General features: G+C 40.2%; 1 protein-coding gene across 1 annotated transcript in view; it reads left to right on the top strand.

Moving 5' to 3' along the window:
• LOC106937684 (poly(rC)-binding protein 4-like) overlaps nt 1-15,579 on the top strand; it is a 56,416-nt gene extending 40,837 nt beyond the window's left edge. Inside the window, exons 9-14 of the mRNA XM_015019326.1 lie at nt 5,065-5,136; nt 8,549-8,590; nt 9,385-9,460; nt 9,938-9,987; nt 14,047-14,216; nt 14,929-15,579. Of these exons, the coding sequence (XP_014874812.1) occupies nt 5,065-5,136; nt 8,549-8,590; nt 9,385-9,460; nt 9,938-9,987; nt 14,047-14,216; nt 14,929-15,274 (756 nt within the window). The 3' untranslated portion in view covers nt 15,275-15,579. The remainder of the gene's footprint in view (nt 1-5,064; nt 5,137-8,548; nt 8,591-9,384; nt 9,461-9,937; nt 9,988-14,046; nt 14,217-14,928) is intronic.
• Nucleotides 15,580-19,092: the final 3,513 nt, after the last annotated feature.

Raw genomic sequence — 19,092 nt, 5'->3', positions numbered from 1 at the left:
GGGGGGGGGATTTATGTTTTCGCATCCACCTGAATAATGTGCAGTTGCGCCACTGAGTGAAAGAAAAGTACCGCTTACCTCTTTGTGTAACTTCAAATGCCGAACAGTTGGAAGTTGTATCTCCACATGAGATCCTGGTCTTGCAGGTTTTGCATGTCTCACTCAGTTTTTAGTTGGATATTTCATGATTGAAGTACCCAAAAGAAATTACTCACAGGAGCATATCTGCTTTGTACGGTACGGAGCCCTCCAGGGGACTACTACCAGTTTACTATGGCGTGCAAAATATTATCAGAATGATGGTAGAGTTTCCGGAAATGAGTTGTATGACATTTCACTGACTTGATCAGTGTTAACATTTGAAACTACCTTTTGATATGAATGAAATTTAATCACAAAAATGTATTTTTACCATTTGCTTAAAGTTGTTTTGGCCCTAGTGGTCAAAACTACTTTAAGCAAAAGAGAGGGGGGAAGACATGGAGCAAAGGTCAACGAGTCATCTTTTTGGACTCTGGGAGGAAGCCGGAGAACCAGGAGAGAACCAACTAATGCACTTGGAGAACATGCAAACCCCATGAAGACAGAAGAACCCAGGCAACTATTTTATTAAAAAATGTTTTAATCATATCTAAGGAGAATTTGGATATCAATTAACTAAACAGTCGTGAGTTGAGACTGTGGCAGGAAGCCGGAGTGCCCGGAGAGAAACCTGCAAACAGGAAACCTGTCAAATCTTTTTAACTTTTCATCCCATAAATTTAAGTAAGTTAATAAGTTGGCCTGAATCCCCGCAGGTTCAGGACAGTAAAGAAGTTCTTCTCAACTTCTTTAAGTCGGGACGTACTTAAACATGTTCTCAACAAATTTTAAACTGAAATTGTATAATGGGAGATTCATGTCCATATCATGAGTCTCCCAACCTGATTACATTTTACCTGAGTTATCTCTGTTCCAAATTATTGTACTCGTCCCTGGAAGAGTAAAACTCAAAAGACACAGTGACCCTACCGCACAGAGAAGTTCTGGTCGAATCGACGACTCCATTTTCCTCTGGGAGATCTTCCCCGTCCGGGGATACCTCAAAGTCACTGGTTATGGTGCCCTTCACATGAGTATTCTCTATCGAATCCAGCGAGTGAATCGATGAAGCCAAATATTTCGCTGTCAGTTCAGCGAAAGTTTTGGCAGCTAGGTCAGCCACAGATAAATCTTCCCCAGCCGGGGTAGATTCTTCTGCGACTGTACTCCTGCTCTCAAGATCCATCGACTTTGAGCAAGCGTCCCCAGCCGGGTCAGCTTGCCCCAGGACAGTGCTGTCGTCCTCAGCGCTGTCTTGTGAGGTCTTAGTCAGGTCTGCAGCTGCTGGTTGTTCGGAACAAACCTCCCCAGCCGGGTCAGTTTGTTCCTGGCTACCAGTTGGTAGACCTTCCCAAAACCAGTCGATCTCTTCATCCTGAGGGACCTGACAGTCACCGTCGTCAGAATCCTTCCCAGGAAAGTAATAGTCACATATCTTTTTGATACCCGAGCTGATGCCGTATCCAACGCCGAGACCAACCGGGATAATCATGGGAACAAGTACCTTTGAAATGCTAAACATTTTTACGAATTTGTGCAAATTTGGATCATCTGGATCCTGGCTGGTGCACTGAGATTCAAGCTTTAGAACTTCTTTGATCTATTGTGATGTACATGGTGTCATCTATGACCTCATCAGTGAGCTCACTGGACTTCTGGGGCAAGGTTTTTGCTTCTGATCGTTGCTATGGAGATGAAGGTTAATCCCTCAAGTCACAAAGCAGTGATTCAGTTCAAGAGGCATGCAGAGTAATGGGTTTTTAAAATGCAAAAACTTTGTGACTCTAGGGGTCACAAAGAAAAACAAATACTTGCCAGTGGCGTTTCTAGCCCTGTTTTAGGGGTGCTTTAACACCCCTAAAACAGTATCACAGCACCCCTGAATAGGGTTGCCACCCATCCCGTAAAATACAGAGTCGTCTCATATTTGGGTGTGAAATGTGCGTCCCGTATTGAACCGATACATAATTGTCCGATAGACATGCTTATCACACATGGTGTATTGTTAACACTAAGTTTAACAATAATGACCAAAATAAAACACAGGAAATATTAAGGACAGTTAAATTGTCGTGGCGGGAGCTAAAAGGACCCCTGAACTCTATGGACCGACGATGAACGTCACGGTTGCCTAGAGACGGACATAACGCAGCCGCAGTGAGCTGCTATCCACCTGCGTCTTTTTAAAATGTCCCCTACCCGATTCCGTGTTCTTAGAAGCCAGAACGCTTTCAAAAATACAGACGAGAGTGAAAAGACGCACATTATTTCAGTTAGGATGAATACTGTGTACATAAATACTGTGTACATAGACCTGCAGCCCAGGGGCGGTTCTAGACGGGGGCCAAGAGGGATTCTCAAGACATTATACTAAATAGATGTATTTTTTAAATATTCAGTGGTAAATATTTTTAAACCTTCACAATTTTATTTTCAATGTATTATTAAAAATAAAAATTATTTTGAATAAAAATGAATTTAATGAAATAAAAATTATATTGCTGCACTTTTAGCTGCTGTATCGAGATAGGATCACACTTTCCATCAGCTAGATCAGGTTTTGCAACCTGAATCTCTGGAGACACAAGGGGCTCTTTGGTTCACAATATTAAATGATGAAATATTGCTCTGTTTTTGTTTAATTCTTTTTTAGGTGTCTCATAAAAAACACCGACTACACGGGGCCCTCTAAATTTGGTCTAGAAACCAGCCTCCAAAGAAAACAGGAAAGACCTTTATATATATATTTTTTTTTTTAACCAGCTAAAAAGAGGCCAGACTTGTATCATCAGCAACTTTATTCAGAAGGCAATTTGCAATGCAAAATATTATGCTTAGTGATTTTTTGCAATGGGCAATTTTAAGTGGCAATGCATGGATAAATGGTGGCATGTTAGGGCATGAAAAGTATTTCTAGTACTGAAGGTCTGGACCTTTGACTATTGAGAAACGATAGCTTGCTGGAGCCGCGGACTCTGTTGAAGTTTTAAATTGTACCTACCCGCTAACATTTGGCTGTGACATATGTAATGTGCCAGTTTGATGCCATGAAGCTTACTGGAAATTGCATGTGCTACAAACAACCATACCCCTACTGCGAAGAGAGAAGTGCTGAGTTGAACGTAGCGGTCGTTAATGTTAGTTCGATGTTTGGAAGTGTAGCCAACATAGACTGAACGTCTTTGTTCACTTCATCTGCTGCCATGGCAAACTGCAATCCTAAAACAACGCAGAAAATCAACATCACTGTTCTCAACTCCTCCTTCCGGTTGGGGATTTGCCCAATTGAAATTCAAGCAGAGAAATTGAATTCAGTGGGCGAAATCCCAGATGTTGCACTGAAGGGAGATAAGAATCGAGTGGAATTAGGCAATGACCAGGCCGAGTTCTTCCTAAAGTTCCTTGGAGGTGGCACTTGCATCTTGCATGGTCCATTTTTTTTCTTTTTCATCTGTTTTTTTTTTTTTGTTTTTTACTACCCCTGGTGTAAAGACAAGAATCCTATTGAAGGTCACTGGTGGGAGCCTGAGTGGATTTTGCGTGTGTAAAATGACTGGAGCTCTAAAGATGCTGTTGTTTGAGAAGGGGCAGATACCCTCAGACCACCTCCCGCCACCACCCCCACCCCTGCCCCCTCCCCGTGGAGCGAATCACAAGATTAGCAAGTGAGGCTGGAGGCCTGCCGTCTCCTCTGGCTGTAGCAGCAGCCAGATATTCTGCATAGCTGTCAGCAGTTCTGACACTGTTTGTGCTGCTTCAGACTCGAGTCAATTTACAGAATGGCTCTGTGTTTTTGATATTCCTCATAATAGGCAATAAAATTAAACCCGGGGCATGGCGTCGGTCACCGAGAGGAGGCTTTAATGAAAGCTGTGCCGTGATAAGGATGCATAAATCTGTGAGGGAAATGAAATAGGGTGGGAAAAGGTCTATGGAATGAGTCATAGCCCATAAGCCTGTTACGTGTGTAAAAGTGTCAGAAATGCAGGCTTGAGAGGCTATCGCGGACCAAATTTGATCTGTGGCAACAGCTAAAAATAAACTAAACATTTTAAGCTTCTATTTATTATTCTCACATCATATGTAGTTCTCAAACTTGTGGCTAGTATGCACAGATTTACTTCCACCTACTTGCACTCCAAGCTAAAATATTTGCAGAGCGTTGCAGGCATGACAATGTGGTAACATATACATTGGAGTGCAAAAGTATTTATTCCCCTGAACATCTTCGCTTTTTGTGAAGTTAGATCCAGAAAGCTTAATGTGCTATAATGGGATTTAATGTGACAGACCAAAACAAAGCAGCACACGACTGTGAAGTGGAAGGAAAAAATGTATTTGGGTTTCAAAAATAAATGTGCAGAGTTTGTGTTTTTAGTCCCTTTCACCCTGATACCTCAATAGGATCAAAGGCCTTCAGCGGCCACCTGATTGGTAAACAGAGTCCAAAATTAAATCTCAGCGAATTACAGCTGCTTTAGATAATATTGGAGAACATACAGCACAATGAAGACCAAGAAACTCAGCTGGCAGATCAGGGGAAATCTTTGGAGCAGGTTAAAACTGGGTCAGTTTTTTGAACAACATTACGAGCTTTACATTCTTCACTGAAAAACTATTTAATCCATCATCTGAAAATATTAAACGTACGACACAACTGCAAACTTAACAGGGCAAACTGTCTTCCACCTAAACAAAATAAAGGATATTAACACAGAGAAGCAGCCAAAGCAACCATGTTAACTGCAGAGGAGCTGCAGAAATCCACAGCTCGGGTGGAAGAAAACTGACAGAACAACCATCAGCCATGCAGTCAACTGTTCTGGCCTTAATGGAAGAGCAGCAAGAAAAAAAGAAAAAAAACTATGTCAACACCTGTTTGCATTTTGCAAAAAAATGAAGCAAAATTCAACTTGTGTGAATACTTTAGCATGGCGTTGAAATTTCTTTTTGCCTCCCTCATTTGTTTCCATGTCTTTTTAGGTTTTTGACGCATCAGAATTCGCCCCCCACCCTCTCTATTCAGTCACCCAGGGTGGTCTGGACCTCCAGCAGGTAAGTGGACTGATCCCTGATGTGCAGTCTGTGTAACATGTAATATTCTCCTTAAAGTCTCTTGAATAAACCTGTCTCTGTGGGAGCCAGCTTGTTTCAAGCACTAGCCTTTAAACTCCCCTGTAGAGTGGAGGAATGAGTGTTAGCTCTGTGAGGATCTGAGTGATGATAGAGAGCACGGCTTGTGCTGGAGGTGCACAGAAACGCAGTCCAACACGCGGTATGAGGCATTAAAACCAACAGCTGAGCGCAAAGCTGCAGCTATTGTTCTTGCCTTTCATAGGAGCTATAAGCAGTGCCGAAACCTGATGCCACTGCGCACCACAACCGCAGATCCACCGTGTCTTTTTTTGTCCCGCCAAGCTCTGCACCACAAACATTTCGGCTTTAGGAGTATTCGTCCCATGACAGCAGAGGAAGCTGCCGTTATGTTATCAGCATGGAAAGGGCAGCCTCGTGCTGAGGATAGTAAGATCTAAACATTCAACGCATTAAGTGGGTTTGTGAATTCTACCAATGTTTCATGAATTTACACTGTTTCTGATCTTCCGGATTTAGACGCAGCTCTGATGCATTGATACAGTTCAAGGATGAGCTCTCCTCTCCCATTTATGGCCGTATAGAATGGACTGGTAATAGATTCCAGACTGCTGGCGTCAGACAAAATTGAGTTAAGCTAAGTGCTGTCTGGTAGGGCCATAACTGTAATGAGGGAGGGATATAAAGACACCCCCTTAATTATTCAGATGGATAGATACATCCATAGATCCATGTTTTACTTTTCAGCTGTTGGATGGTCTCTTGAGTTTTGAGGCTTCAGCTGTTGTTTTCCACAGTTCACCTTTTATTCAGAAATGTCTACCTAAATGTATTGTTTTGCTTTCTCAGCAACAAAACCTGGCTGCAATCGTTTGTCAATGATCAAGTGCAACTTTAATGCGTATGTAGCAATGTAGCCCTCAGAAGCAGAGTTCATTAAGTAGATCCTGAGAAATTATCACCATATAACCACAGACAACTAAGGATGTCGTTCTGCCCTCCCTGAGTGTTTCAAGGTGATTCACTGAAAGAACAACAAAGATCATTTAAATTAAACATGACTTTGTGCACAAATGTTGCAGTATTTTATTATTTAACTATCACAACTTGAGTAGGATGGCTAAAGAAATTTTATTAATGTTTATCAGCAAGACTGCAATTTACCAAAAATTCAAATCACTGCTAACAATTAGCATCGGTGCTGTAATGACAGACATAAAAATCAAAACTGAGCTTGACTGGAATAGGAACTCACAATGGACACCATTATATAATCAATCATCTTACAATAAATGTTTTTGAGAGGTCTCTGTTTAACCTGGCTCAAATACAAGACCAGAAACTTAACATTATTAATTTAGTTGACTGATAAATTCATTGTCTTTGGTCTTGTCAATTGTGGCAGAATTATTTTGATAAAATTCTGTTCTGCAGTTCTTCTGAGTTGGCACTTTCAGCATCTCTTCTGCATTGACATATTTGTTTTCTCCCTCAGGAATTTTGAATATTTTGCTTTTATCAACTAAAGATTATTTTCTCAGTAATGTGCAACATTTTGCTGCCCCTAAACAAAGACATTTCTAAGGAGTTTTTGTATTACTCTCAGTCAGTAGCGGATGAAGCCAAACACACAGTGAATCTACTGTTTCAGCTGCTTTTCCACCATTTCATCCAGCTGTTGTCCTTGGCCTTACCTAGTGCGGCTTTATCTGATTGAGTGAACAACCTGCATCATGTGCCAAAAACCACTCCAGATTCCAGATTTATCCTGCTCTTTGGAAAAGCACTTTGGATTTCTTTTATGGAGTTTTAATCATAATATGCAGCAAACTTTGAGCAGAATTGTCTCACTGAGCTAATAATGTTGTCTTGTTGAAGACAAGCTGAATCAGAACAGAAAGTTATGTGATTTCCTTGACGTTCATGGAAAATGTTAGGTTTTGTTAGTTTTTTTCTGATGTTTTTCAATAGCTTTGTTGCTATGACATGAACAGTCAGTGTTCAGCCATTTCCTGTTCATTTGTTTAATAAGATTAGAACCTGCATTGATAAAACACATGCTACGCATATTGCGTAATGTATTTTTTTTTTCAATAAATATTTAAAACCATATCGACGGTAATCTTTTTGTAAAGTTATGCTGGTTTCAAAAAGATAACTGGCAATTTAGTGTTGCAAGTTATCAAAACCAGGAAAACACATAATGATAATCATGGTTAGCATAGCATAACTAAACATTATTAGTGTTAGGACACACTACCTGCAGTTCAGTACACATATGATTTTGGTCCATTTACATTAGAAGAACGAAGAGCAAACTATAAAGCAAAAGCTTGAGTTTCACTCCAGAAGAGTGGGATTTGTATGTTGGACATGAATCAATTTTAAAGATTTCTTTCTTCTATAATACATTGAAAATGCACACAGTAATCAATGGGACCCTGTCAGCTTCACCAAGTCTGAAATATTTATGCTTTTGGGTGTTTATTAATATACTAGACTCTTCATTGCTATAAGGACAGTTATGTTTGTGTAGCACAAAGCTCTGAAAAATGTAATAATCTTAATATTCTGTCCATTTGCCTGACATTGTGTTATCACATAGTTCATTGCAAATAACCATTTCCTTTATTTTAATATGGATTTCAGCAAAACAGGTGGGAAAAAATTATTTATTACTTCAGGTTAGGTAATTGGAGTTAAACCATGGTGAAAAAAATACATTTGGATATATATATATTTTTTTTTTGTTTCAACCCATTGTTGCAGTGATGGTACATTACTGTAGGTTATTATTATTGTATGTAATATTTGACATTTAAGGTGCATTTATTTTATAACATAGTCGTTAAATGGATCAAAAGAGTGTTTTCCTGCAACAATATATTTTTTCAAGGCCACCATAAAACCTTCATTGTTGGAATAAGCTCTGGACCCAGTATAGAAATGTTTCTATTCATATGTGTAGATTGTCCAGGAAAACAGAAAACTGCAGACAGAGCAGTTCTTAATAAAACTTTAATAAGCTATTTTTAATGCTGCTGGCAACACAACTCAAATACTATTGACCTCTGTCATGGCAACGGCTCTGAAAAATACACAGAAAGGACATTTCCACACTGGGTCAAACAAAAGCTAACAGTTGTGTCTGAATCAATCAATGAGCACAAGAATGAATTTATACTTTAGATTTATCCAATGACTGTTTCTTTTTAGTGGAAATGCGGCCATCTGTTTCTTTCTCTGCTCCATGTTATTTAGCAAAAACAGCTTGTATTCACAGTGAAGCACTTTCATTAGGAAGCTGCAAATTTATTGCCTGTGTGACGTTTTTACTGCTACAATTTAACTAATGCAGAATGCTCTGTTACAGGCCTACACCTTGCAAAATCAATATGGCATTCCACATTCAGAGGTATGGCTGCTTCTAGGAGGATTGTGATTTAACTAGACATGGGCCAGTTATGATAGCAAGTTATACAGAGGTTTTAAAATGTTGCGTTTCAAAGCTGCTCCTATTGTCCTATTATTGCTGCATATTTAGGTCCTTTGATTGAGATGTTAAGGTACTGGAGGACATGCTGTAGAGTACTGCAATGCTGACCCTCAGTTCTCTGTTGGTGGTCAGCAAACTGAAGAGACTTAATCTCGCACTACGCTGCATTGTCTCCAACGTAATATCTATTCTTCTAATAATAATCTGAGCACTAGAGGCCACCTCTATATATTTAATTTCTAGATGGTCAGTTGCTGTTTAAATATGGAACGTGAAAAAGCACAGCTGACCACTGAATTCCACACTCCTCATCCTAATGCATGAACACTATTCAGATTCGAAAGCGACACCTATAGATTAAAAGACGTGACAGGACTTGATGTTCCACAAATTGTCCATTTCGTCACATTTAGACCTGAATTGTTTTGAGTACACTGGCAAACGTGGGAGGACGGGAAAGAATGTGACAGCTGCTTCATACGCAGTGTGTTATATAATCTCTGCAGCAGTAGGGATAATTGTTGCTTCTCCCTTTTGAATCTGTAGCTAATTAGATCATGTAATTCGTGTTTTAGAGGAACAATGAAAACATACTTTTAGCCAAGGAATCTTACTGTGAGAGCAGCGTAATGGCCCGTGTCTAAATTTTATACAACTTGATGAGTTTGTGGTTCACGTGTCTCTGGTACAAGTTCTTCTTCTTTGTTTTCCAGCTGGCCAAGCTGCACCAGCTGTCCATGCAGCAAGGCCTGAGTCCCATTGCCCAGCCTGCCTCGACAATCATGCCTGGTATGTGTTATTAGTCAGGACTTCTCTTGATTGTACTCTGTTGCTCTGACACGCCCCCCACTGTAACCATATGTGGCTTTTTTAACCTGCCCACAGTTATGGGAGGTAAAGGTCGGCTGTTATTAGCCGAGCTGATTTGGAGCTTTGTCAGTTCGCCGGGAGGAGACAAGGCTTCATAGCTCTCTTGAACCTGACAGCCTGACTGAGAAAGTATTATGTGTAATGATATGTTCTGCAGTGTCAAAGAGCGGGGGGGGTTGGGGGGGTGGGGGGGGGTGCCGTGTTAAACATGGAACCATTGAAATGGAAATGGCTGTATCTGCAAGTTTACCACTGATAACGTTTTTTTTTTTTTGCAGCACATCAAGGGGTGGATTGTTCAGCTTTACAAACTGAGGGAGCTCAATTTTTATGTAAAACCTCTGATATGTTGGTTTTATTCTCTGAATGCTTCTATTTTCTCTCTCTCTCTCTCAGGTTTGGACTCAAACTCTCAAACATCTCAGGAGCTTCTTATTCCCAATGATGTAAGAAAAATCCACTTGTTTTTTTCTTTTCTTGTTTTTTTTGTTGTGTTTTTTAAGTGTCGGTATTTCTACATCCAGTCCTCATCTCACATTCACACAGCTCTGCAGCAGGTGATGAGATGCAGCCACGAAGATGCTGCAGTGTGACTTCAAAAGAGATAAAAGCAATGTGGGCAACTCGCTAATTATCCCCTCATTATCCTAACCTCGGACTACGCCAAGGTTAAAAGGATTTTTGAGCAGATATGGATCCGTTTTTGCATTATTGTGCGGTCTGCACTCGCAGTGTCTTAGACTCGCTCCCATGAGTGATCAGTGAAATCCTCTCATGTTTCCTGACCTACTTAGAAGCTGTCTGCTGTCAAAACAGCCAATAAGAAAACAGAAAGAGAAAGATCCGTTCCCTCTTCACTTGCTCAGCCTCCGCTCGGGTTTGATGAGCAGACTCTCTGATCTCAGAGCAAAAATCACAATGAAATAATCAGTCCGGCGTCAGGCGTGGCTGCTTCGATGTCAGTTCTGCTGTTACACGGCTGCATCCTCCAAACAATAAGAGAAGTAAATACTGCAATGGAGTCTATGAATATTTATCACTCATATCCTCAGAACAGCAAATGAAACGCTGCAGAGTATGTTAAACAATATGGTCCGTGTTTACAGTGTCTTGCAGAAGTATTTCAAGCCACTGAGCTTTTTTTTTTTTTTTTTTTTTCCACATTTTAACACATTAAGCTCAATAGTCAATGTATTCTATTGAGATTTTATCTGGTTGACCAACACAAAGTAGTGGATAATTGTGAAGAGAACCGGAAAAGATTCACGGCTTTCATTATTTATTTTTTTTACAAACAAATATCAAATATTTTGTGTATTTCATTCAGCATGCTGGAATCAGATATTAATCTTTTGGGGAATATCTCTACCAGCTAGTTTTGCCCATTTTTCTTCCTTGGAAAATTGCTCTGCTTCAGTCAGATTGCATGGAGAGTGGCTGTGAACATCGATTCTCTGGATTTGGATCTAACATATGAATAAGCTTTGATTTAAGTTATCCCATTGTAGCGCTGACTGTACACTTGGTGTTGTCCTGCTGGAAGGCAAACCTCCACTCCAGTCTCAAATATTTTCTAAACTCCAAACATTTTTTTCTTAAAAGATTGTCTTACTGTTTTCCCCATCCATCCTCCCACCAACTGTGACACTTCCTTGTCTTTCATGAAGAAAAGCCTCCATTGAACTTGATGCTGCCTCTGTCTTGTTTGGGGGTTTTGAGTAGATAGTGAGGGGCAGGGATTTGTTTACTGCAGGTATTCCAAAAAAAATAAATAAATAAGAAAAAGGAAGAAGAAAAAAGCATTCGTCTGACCAGAGAACGGTTCACTCTTTCACTTTTGGCTTGTAGCAAACTAAGATGAAGACAGCTTTCTTTAAACCATGAGGTTCTTCTTGCCACTCTTCCATAAATCCAATCTGTCTAATCTGTCTTCTGGACAGATTCTCCCACCTGAGTTGTGGCCTTGTACATCTCCTCCAGAGTGACTGATTAAGACTCTTCTTGCACAGCCTGTCAGTCTGTCCAAGATAGATACCTATCTAGATAGATATCTATTTATTGCTAGGTTTGCAGTCGTGCTGCACTCCTTCCATTTTCAGATGCTGGACTGAGCAATGAAGTTTAAAAATTGAACATTGGTTTATATCCGTACCCTGTTTTAAACTTCTCTAGAACATTATTCATGATTTGTCAGCATTGATCCCTTTTGCTTACTAATCTTTTCCTTCATGGAACACTCGGACTCTTTTTACTAAACATTTGACTTCTGTAGGTATCTCTACTGGATTTTATTTACGGGTACCATATTAGGGGCCTGAGTATGTGTGCAGCTTTGTTTTGCCCTGTTGAATAAAGTCCCGTTGAAGGTTGTGAGAAAAAGAAAATGTTAAAAATTTTCAGCGGTATCAATAGTTTTGCATGGACCTGTGTTTGTGTAGGTTTTATGGCATTATTTAGCAGGAGCAATGACAAATCAGCAACAGACATAATTTATCCTAAAGACAGAAAAAATAAAAATAAAAATAGAGCCATTGTTTTCATTTTCTGGATAGTGTGTAGGATATAGCTAGATGCCTTAATCATTTCTAAATAACCAGCAGGTTCCCCAGTTACTGCCTCCCATCCCCAAAGAAACCCCCACATACCGAACAACACAATGTACCAGAGGACCGAGGGAGACCAGCGTGGTACGTGACAGGGACAGCTGTGAGCTCCAGCCATTGTTCCAGAAGAGAGGACTTACAGCCGTGACTGAGCCTCCTCGGCCCGCCGTAAAACCCCCGCTCCCCCATCCTCCTTAGGGCTGCACAAACCCACTCTGTGATCGCACACTGAAGCCCTAAAGGAGGCTTACATGTGTGCACACACACACACACACACACACACGCACACAGAGGCTCACAGATGCTCTCAGAAACTGCTTACACCCAGTCAGCATTGTGCTGCTGTGCCTCTGCGGAAGAGGGGAGATTTAGCAGGAAGAAAAATGGTTGCACCCTTCGCCACCTCATCCCTCTTCCTGTGTCCTTTTTAAATGAATGTCTCAGCAGGAACTCATCGATATATAGGCCGCAAGAAGACCAGAGGCACCGTGCGGCGTCGCTTTTAACGAATGCAATCATCCGTGAAATCACACCTGCGTATATTTAGATTTTCTTTTTCTCAGGTTGTTCATACAGAAATGATAACAGTATGAGGTCATGAGCGCCGAAGCAGGCGAGCTGATGACAGCTGTATGCTATTGATAGCCGGTGGAGATTGTTGCTCTCAGTTAGGAAGAGGCTTTATCAGCTATATGTGGTCTGTGGCGACCATTGTCTGTAGTGTTGCTCTTTGGGCTGGCTGCTCTCTGTTCACCCCTCACCCCACCTGATGAGCCAATAATAGCCAGGCAAAGTCGCTCTGACGGATTTTGGACCGCGGCGTTTCCTTGTCAGGAAAGAAATGAGAAACGCAGACGGAAGAAATCCAGAGTTTGTGTGTTACACGTCAAGACAAAGTCAGTGGTCAATAAACATCAGCAGCTGTTGCACTTGCCACACACTCATCCTACAAGCATTCCATCACTGTTTGCCTCACTTGCTGTATATTTGGCTACGTAAACTCTGCTGCTTGGGCACCTGACACCTGCACTTGGGTTCATATGTAGCCGCTAACTCCGCTCCCGCTAAATATCCATTGTCACTAAACAGCCTGGGGTCCAGGTGCTTTAGCAGCAGAACAAAAGCAGAACAAAAGTAATAATGTTTTTTGGTACGCAAGAGGAGGCCTGGTCGTTGTCTCTTCTGCTTCCAGCAGAGAGAACGCTCAGGCCGACGGGAACAGGAACGTATGTGGTGCATTCGAGCTATTTTCCCATTATGTTTTTCCATTAGTGCAGAGATGCATCTAGCTAGCGTTTGTTTGGGAAGTGATTTGTTTGGGAAGCCGTCACCACTCTGAGGAATCAATAACCTTTTAGCTACTCAGATTAATGAGAGGCAAATGTGCCTCATCCCGTCTCCTTTACCGTTATTACGCAGCAGCAATTAAGCCAGACCCCGGCAGGGTAGAAAAGTGCATTTGACATTCATGATGGATGACCAAACAACTAAAGAGCAGCAACATAACTGCAATATTTGAATTTGTCAGCGTCAGGTCAGCGAAACAGCAGTCCGGGTTTCTCATGTCTCGCTGTTTTTGTTACAGCAGTAACTAAGAGCATGTCAGAACGTTTTGTTGCTGAAGTAATTTATCTATTTATGATTTGAATTTTTGCCCAACTTTTTGGCTATTTTGGTTTTCAAGATATTTGAAGATAAACACAGTCCAAAAGGACAGCACATCCAATCCATTATATTTTAGTCAGGAAAATAGCCATCCAAAAAATGTATTGAGTAAAAAACGTATTTGATAAAAAAAAGAAGAAGAAGAAGAAGAAGCAGAAACAATCTATAACCGTGTTGATTTCTGAAATGTAAGACTATTATTAACCCTGCACACTGTTTGACCTTTAACCTCTGCAGCTGATTGGCTCAATCATCGGCCGTCAGGGAACCAAGATCAACGAGATCCGGCAGGTGTCGGGAGCTCAGATTAAAATTGGCAGCCAGCTGGATGGAACAAGCGACCGCCATGTCACCATCACAGGAACACCAGTCAGCATCAACCTGGCCCAGTACCTCATTACCTCCTGGTAAGACCCAGTCACACGAAAGTGTCATCTAATGAGTTGCCGCAGGAGGAGCACACTGGCTCGAGAGGGTCAGAAGTCATAAGTATTAATGAGGTGCCACCTTCTGCCGCTCGTGATGTCGCAAAAGGCAATGAAGAAAACCTGAATTAGGTTGTGGTGACATTTTTTTTATAATGTGGTATTGTATTTTAGAACATAGTTTCAAATCGCACTCAATACTTGCAAACAGGATTTGTTTATTTAAGGAAAGTGAATAAAATGAGAAAAAATTACAAATGAAAACTTTTTTTTTTCTCATGGTGAGACATCAAATCAGACTAAATGTTTCAGGTGAGATTTTTAAATGTAATCCTGTTTGCTAAATGCCAGAATAATGGACAAACTACCTGCTTAAGGAATGTTTTGATCTTTCTCATCACATTCACAAGGCCACATACATTTTCCAGCTTTTTGCGTGACAAATACTGTAAACATTATTAACTACACTGAGTACAAATATGACATAACTTAGCTTTTATAACTGACTTTGCTCTGACAAAACCTTTGCTCATTTTTATGGTTTAACTTTATGTTTGTTAACACAAGCTGAGACAAAGCAGAATGCTGGAACCATAAAACACGTCTGCTCTGCCTTTAATTGCAGAATAGCAATGCAGTTCAATCCAGTAATCCATTTTCCTGTCTTCATGTCTCTTTATTCTTACCGTCTCAGTTTAGAGACAGCCAAATCCACGGCCCAAGCAGCCACCATGGCCTCTCCAGTGGACCTCAACATGGCCTTCACCCAGCCCACCTCCCCCACCGCCTCTCCCGCACCCACTTTGGCCGCCGTCGGCACGCTGACCCCTGCTCACATGCTGGGCACCCCGTATGGTGCCGTGCCGCTCTCTGGCCTCCTGGGGATGAAATCGGTCCCCTTTCTGACTCTGTCTGGCCCCGCCCCCACTGTGGCCGCCACCGCGGCGCCCTCTCACACCACCCTTGCCGCCTACACCGCCAAGATCTCCTCAGCAAACTGCATCAAAAAGCCAGAGAGACAGAAGTTTGCTCCTTACTGACGAGAGTCTGCTGAAAGACAGCTGCAGCGCTCCTCTACAGAAGAAACGCCTGATGTAGCCATAGCCACCTGAGGAGATGCTCCGGATTTTAACTCCACGATGCAGCAACGGAGAGCATTGGAGGATGCCGTTAAAGGTTCATTTACAGTTATAATTTGTCATATTCCCGTGAATCTATGGACTGGTTTCATCATCGCCTCATTAGTGTTAATTGATCATTTTGGGGAAAAGAAGGAAAAAAATAACTCACCACAAGGACATGTGTTTAAAAGGTTTACATGTGTACCACAAGTAAAAAAAAAAAATAGCAAAGTATTTATCCTTCAATAAATTTGTAAATTGTAATCAGAATCGAATCTCTGTCTACTGTTTGATGCTTTTATACAATGTCTGTTTGCCTCCAGAAGTTTTTAAACAATTTGTAAATGTCCCAGGGTGTCTTTTTTTTTTCTTTTTTTTTTAAATAATTTCTGCTCTGGTACTGTACTTTACTTCAGTGTTATGTCTGTTTTTGTTGGATTTCACTTTGAACGTAAAACTTGGTTAATCTTTATTTATTAGTATTGTTTCATTTATTAAAAGTCGTTTTTTTCTGATACGTCAGGTACATCTGTTTCCAAATTCATTCGAGCAGCCGATCCTGTTTCAGAATAAATGCAGTAGATTATATTTTATTAAATAGAGGATGCAAGATCAGATTCGGGGTTGCTCAGTTTGTTGTTTCTGTTGACAAACACATGAGAGGGGCTTTTCATCATGGTGCTCTCAAGCCCCTAACGACTGCAGAATAAACACCAAAACAGAAAATATCTCAGCCGCCATGACATTAATGTAAGAATGCTCAGAATCCTCTTTTATGTGCCACTTGCTCTTCAGGTCCCTTAGGACAAAATATAGTCAGAGTCCAAGGCAGAGGAGTTTTCAAGCAAAACAAAAAAAAAAAAAGCACAATCCAAAAGAGAGAAATGAGGGGTGGAGGAAGTGAACATTGCTGCTGTAAACATGTAGTGTCTGCATGTGCTGCAGCAACATAATCCTCAGGAGAAGGAGCTGGCTGCCTTTTATCCGAACTCTCCTTTCTTCTTTTTCTTCTTGTGCCTGCATCATAAATGTATGAAACACTGAGGTTGCAATCCCTGCTTGACCAAAAAAAAAAAAAAAACGCACATCTTGGAAGATAACAAGTCAAACTGACGGTGTGTCAACTATGTTGGACAAAAAGAGCTAAAACACTACATCATAATTCAAAGAAATTAAGTTTACATTGATAGATGTTAAGGTTTTTTCAGAAAACAGATACTGCATACAGTATCTATACTGCATACAATAAGGAGATACACGAACTCAGTGAAAGAGAACTACTTCTACAAGATTTTCCTTTCTGAAATTGTGTGTTGTTTGGTTTCTTTTGTTGTGTTTTCCTACTATTTTTAGGTTTTTCTGTTGTTTATTGGGCCCACATTAAATCAATGATCCAAAAATTGGAACAGGGCGGCACAAATGCAAATCTAGCAAGACATTGGCTGTCCACTTGAATTGACAGGTAAGGAGAGAATTAATCAGAGAAGCAGCCGAGGGGCTCTTGGCAACTCTGGACGAGCTACAGCAAGTCACGACTCAGGTGGGAGAATTTGTTGACATAACTGTCAGTCAAATGCTGACTTTTGTTGGAGACGTACAAAAATAAACTCACTGTTGAAAGAATGATTTTTTTCTCAGAAGCCAGAGGACACAAGCAATGTGGAAGAAGGTGCATGGGTCAGACGTGACCAAAATCTATTCTGTTATTCATCTAAAACTGACTGATGCAAGGTTTATAATTTCTTTACAAATAAAAAGCCCCTTTTTTCCCTAAAATCCTTGAGTAAAATTGAGTGCATTGCCTTCAGAAGTTGTCTCATTAATCAGCATTAATGGAAGATGGTTGGAGCCAAGTCCAGAGAAATCTAGTAAGAAATCCTGTTACAGGCTTTAAAAAAAAGTTTTCAGATTGGAACGAAGGTCAGAGAGGGACAGCAATACTAAGCACAGAGCTAGACAGATCCAATTAAATTATTTTAATCAAATATATATATATAAAAAAAACTTCAGATAAATTTTCTTTTTGGAGGATGTTGTAAACAATTTGTAATTTTCATTCTACTTCCCAATTATGCTTTACATTATATTGGCATATTTAGAACACAAATCAATTATATTGAAGTTATGTTTTAGTGTATAAAAACACTGTCATAATTTCAAGGGGTTTGAATACTTTTCTAAGGCTCTACATTCATCGTCTCATTGGTCACACTGCACATTTACATCATGAAGATCTATAATTGTGATGCTAACAGAAGTTTCTCAGATGAATACTGTGGGGTGCGTCTAAAACTTTGACATTTCACAAGAAGCACTAGCTATGTTTTAATTGTAACAGTGTTTCTGTAGCTCACAGATTTTAATGTAAAACAAAAGAAAAAAATCTGATGGAAAAGCAGTGTGGTGTAAAATTGGGCAACAAAGCACCTGCAGCAGTCCAAAAAAACAAAAACAAACAAACAAAAAAAAGTGATTTCAGTTGTTTTAATTATGTAAATTTGCTCTAAAATTGGCTCTTCTCCCTTTGCGGCTCAGTCACAAAAATTATTTATTTCTGCCACAGCAGTTATGCCTGGAAAAGGGCTGAAGAAAGCTAAGATTTTGATATTAGTCACACACATGTCTAAATTTTTATCTGGTAGAAAAATTGTGTAGTATGTGTGAGCGAAAAATATGCTGAAAACCATACCTGTTAAAAATCTTAATTTTCTAAATAAAATTTGTATCATTTACCAGACCCGGATGAGACCTAAGGGACCTTTTTACCTAAAATAACTTCGCCTTTCAGTATTCCTGTGTGTTTACCGACTGTGAAATAACAGTTTAAATACAGAATAAAAAGCGGATGTCAAATCCGGGCTTGGCCGGCAGGATGGTACCAGCCAACCGACAACAAGCAGCGCCCTCTGCTGGCCACACACTGCGCCCTCCAAGCACAGCACAGAAGAAAAAAAAAAGAGTGTCGGAAAGCAGGGAGAGCTGATAAAAGATTGTCTTTAATGTTTGGCATTGTTAATGAATTCCATACCACAGCAGTTATGGGAGTAGGAAAACCACTTTTACAACCAAACACTTTTTGATCATGCTAACACCATATGTACAGGAAAGCACATTGAAAAGTGTATAAAGTATTTATATGAGAAGTATGGTGGAGACAGGCCACAGTCTAATGAATTTGTCCTTTCCCAAACACCGATTATAGATATTTATCAATTACATTGATCTCTTGAGTACATGTATATACACAAAACAACAATAAATCTTTTTTTTTTTTTTTTAGGGCTTCTGCGATAAATCTCAAAAAAATATTTCACAATACTGCCGTATGTACAATAACAGAATGTACATTGAAAAATCCTATTTGAGTATCACTTCAGTCACCTTCATTTAACTAGTAACCTGAAATCCATACAAACGACAGCAGCCTATCTGATACCTTCTGTCAGTTCCTGTGATATGCACACACAACTGATGATCTCACATACAAAAATAGATCTTGTCTAGTTCAGCTGACAACTTGATGTACACAAACACAAAGCATCCATCTGCAAAAATCAGCCAGGAAAACAAGGAATTAGTAAAATATTAGCTATATCCTTCCAACCAACAAAAGGACGAAAAACAGCGCAGTTTCTCCTACTTCACAAAAATAAAGCAAAAAAAAAAAAAAAAAAAAAAAAAAAAAAGAAAAAAAAAAAGGAGCATTGCTCTCCACCTTGTTGATCTTGAGCCTTCTC

This window comes from Poecilia latipinna, unplaced genomic scaffold, assembly GCF_001443285.1.
Source record: "Poecilia latipinna isolate Pla-1442-1.1 unplaced genomic scaffold, P_latipinna-1.0 Scaffold2410, whole genome shotgun sequence".
In the NCBI taxonomy this organism is placed as follows: Eukaryota; Metazoa; Chordata; class Actinopteri; order Cyprinodontiformes; family Poeciliidae; genus Poecilia; species Poecilia latipinna.
This window is presented reverse-complemented; position numbering and strand designations above follow the sequence as displayed.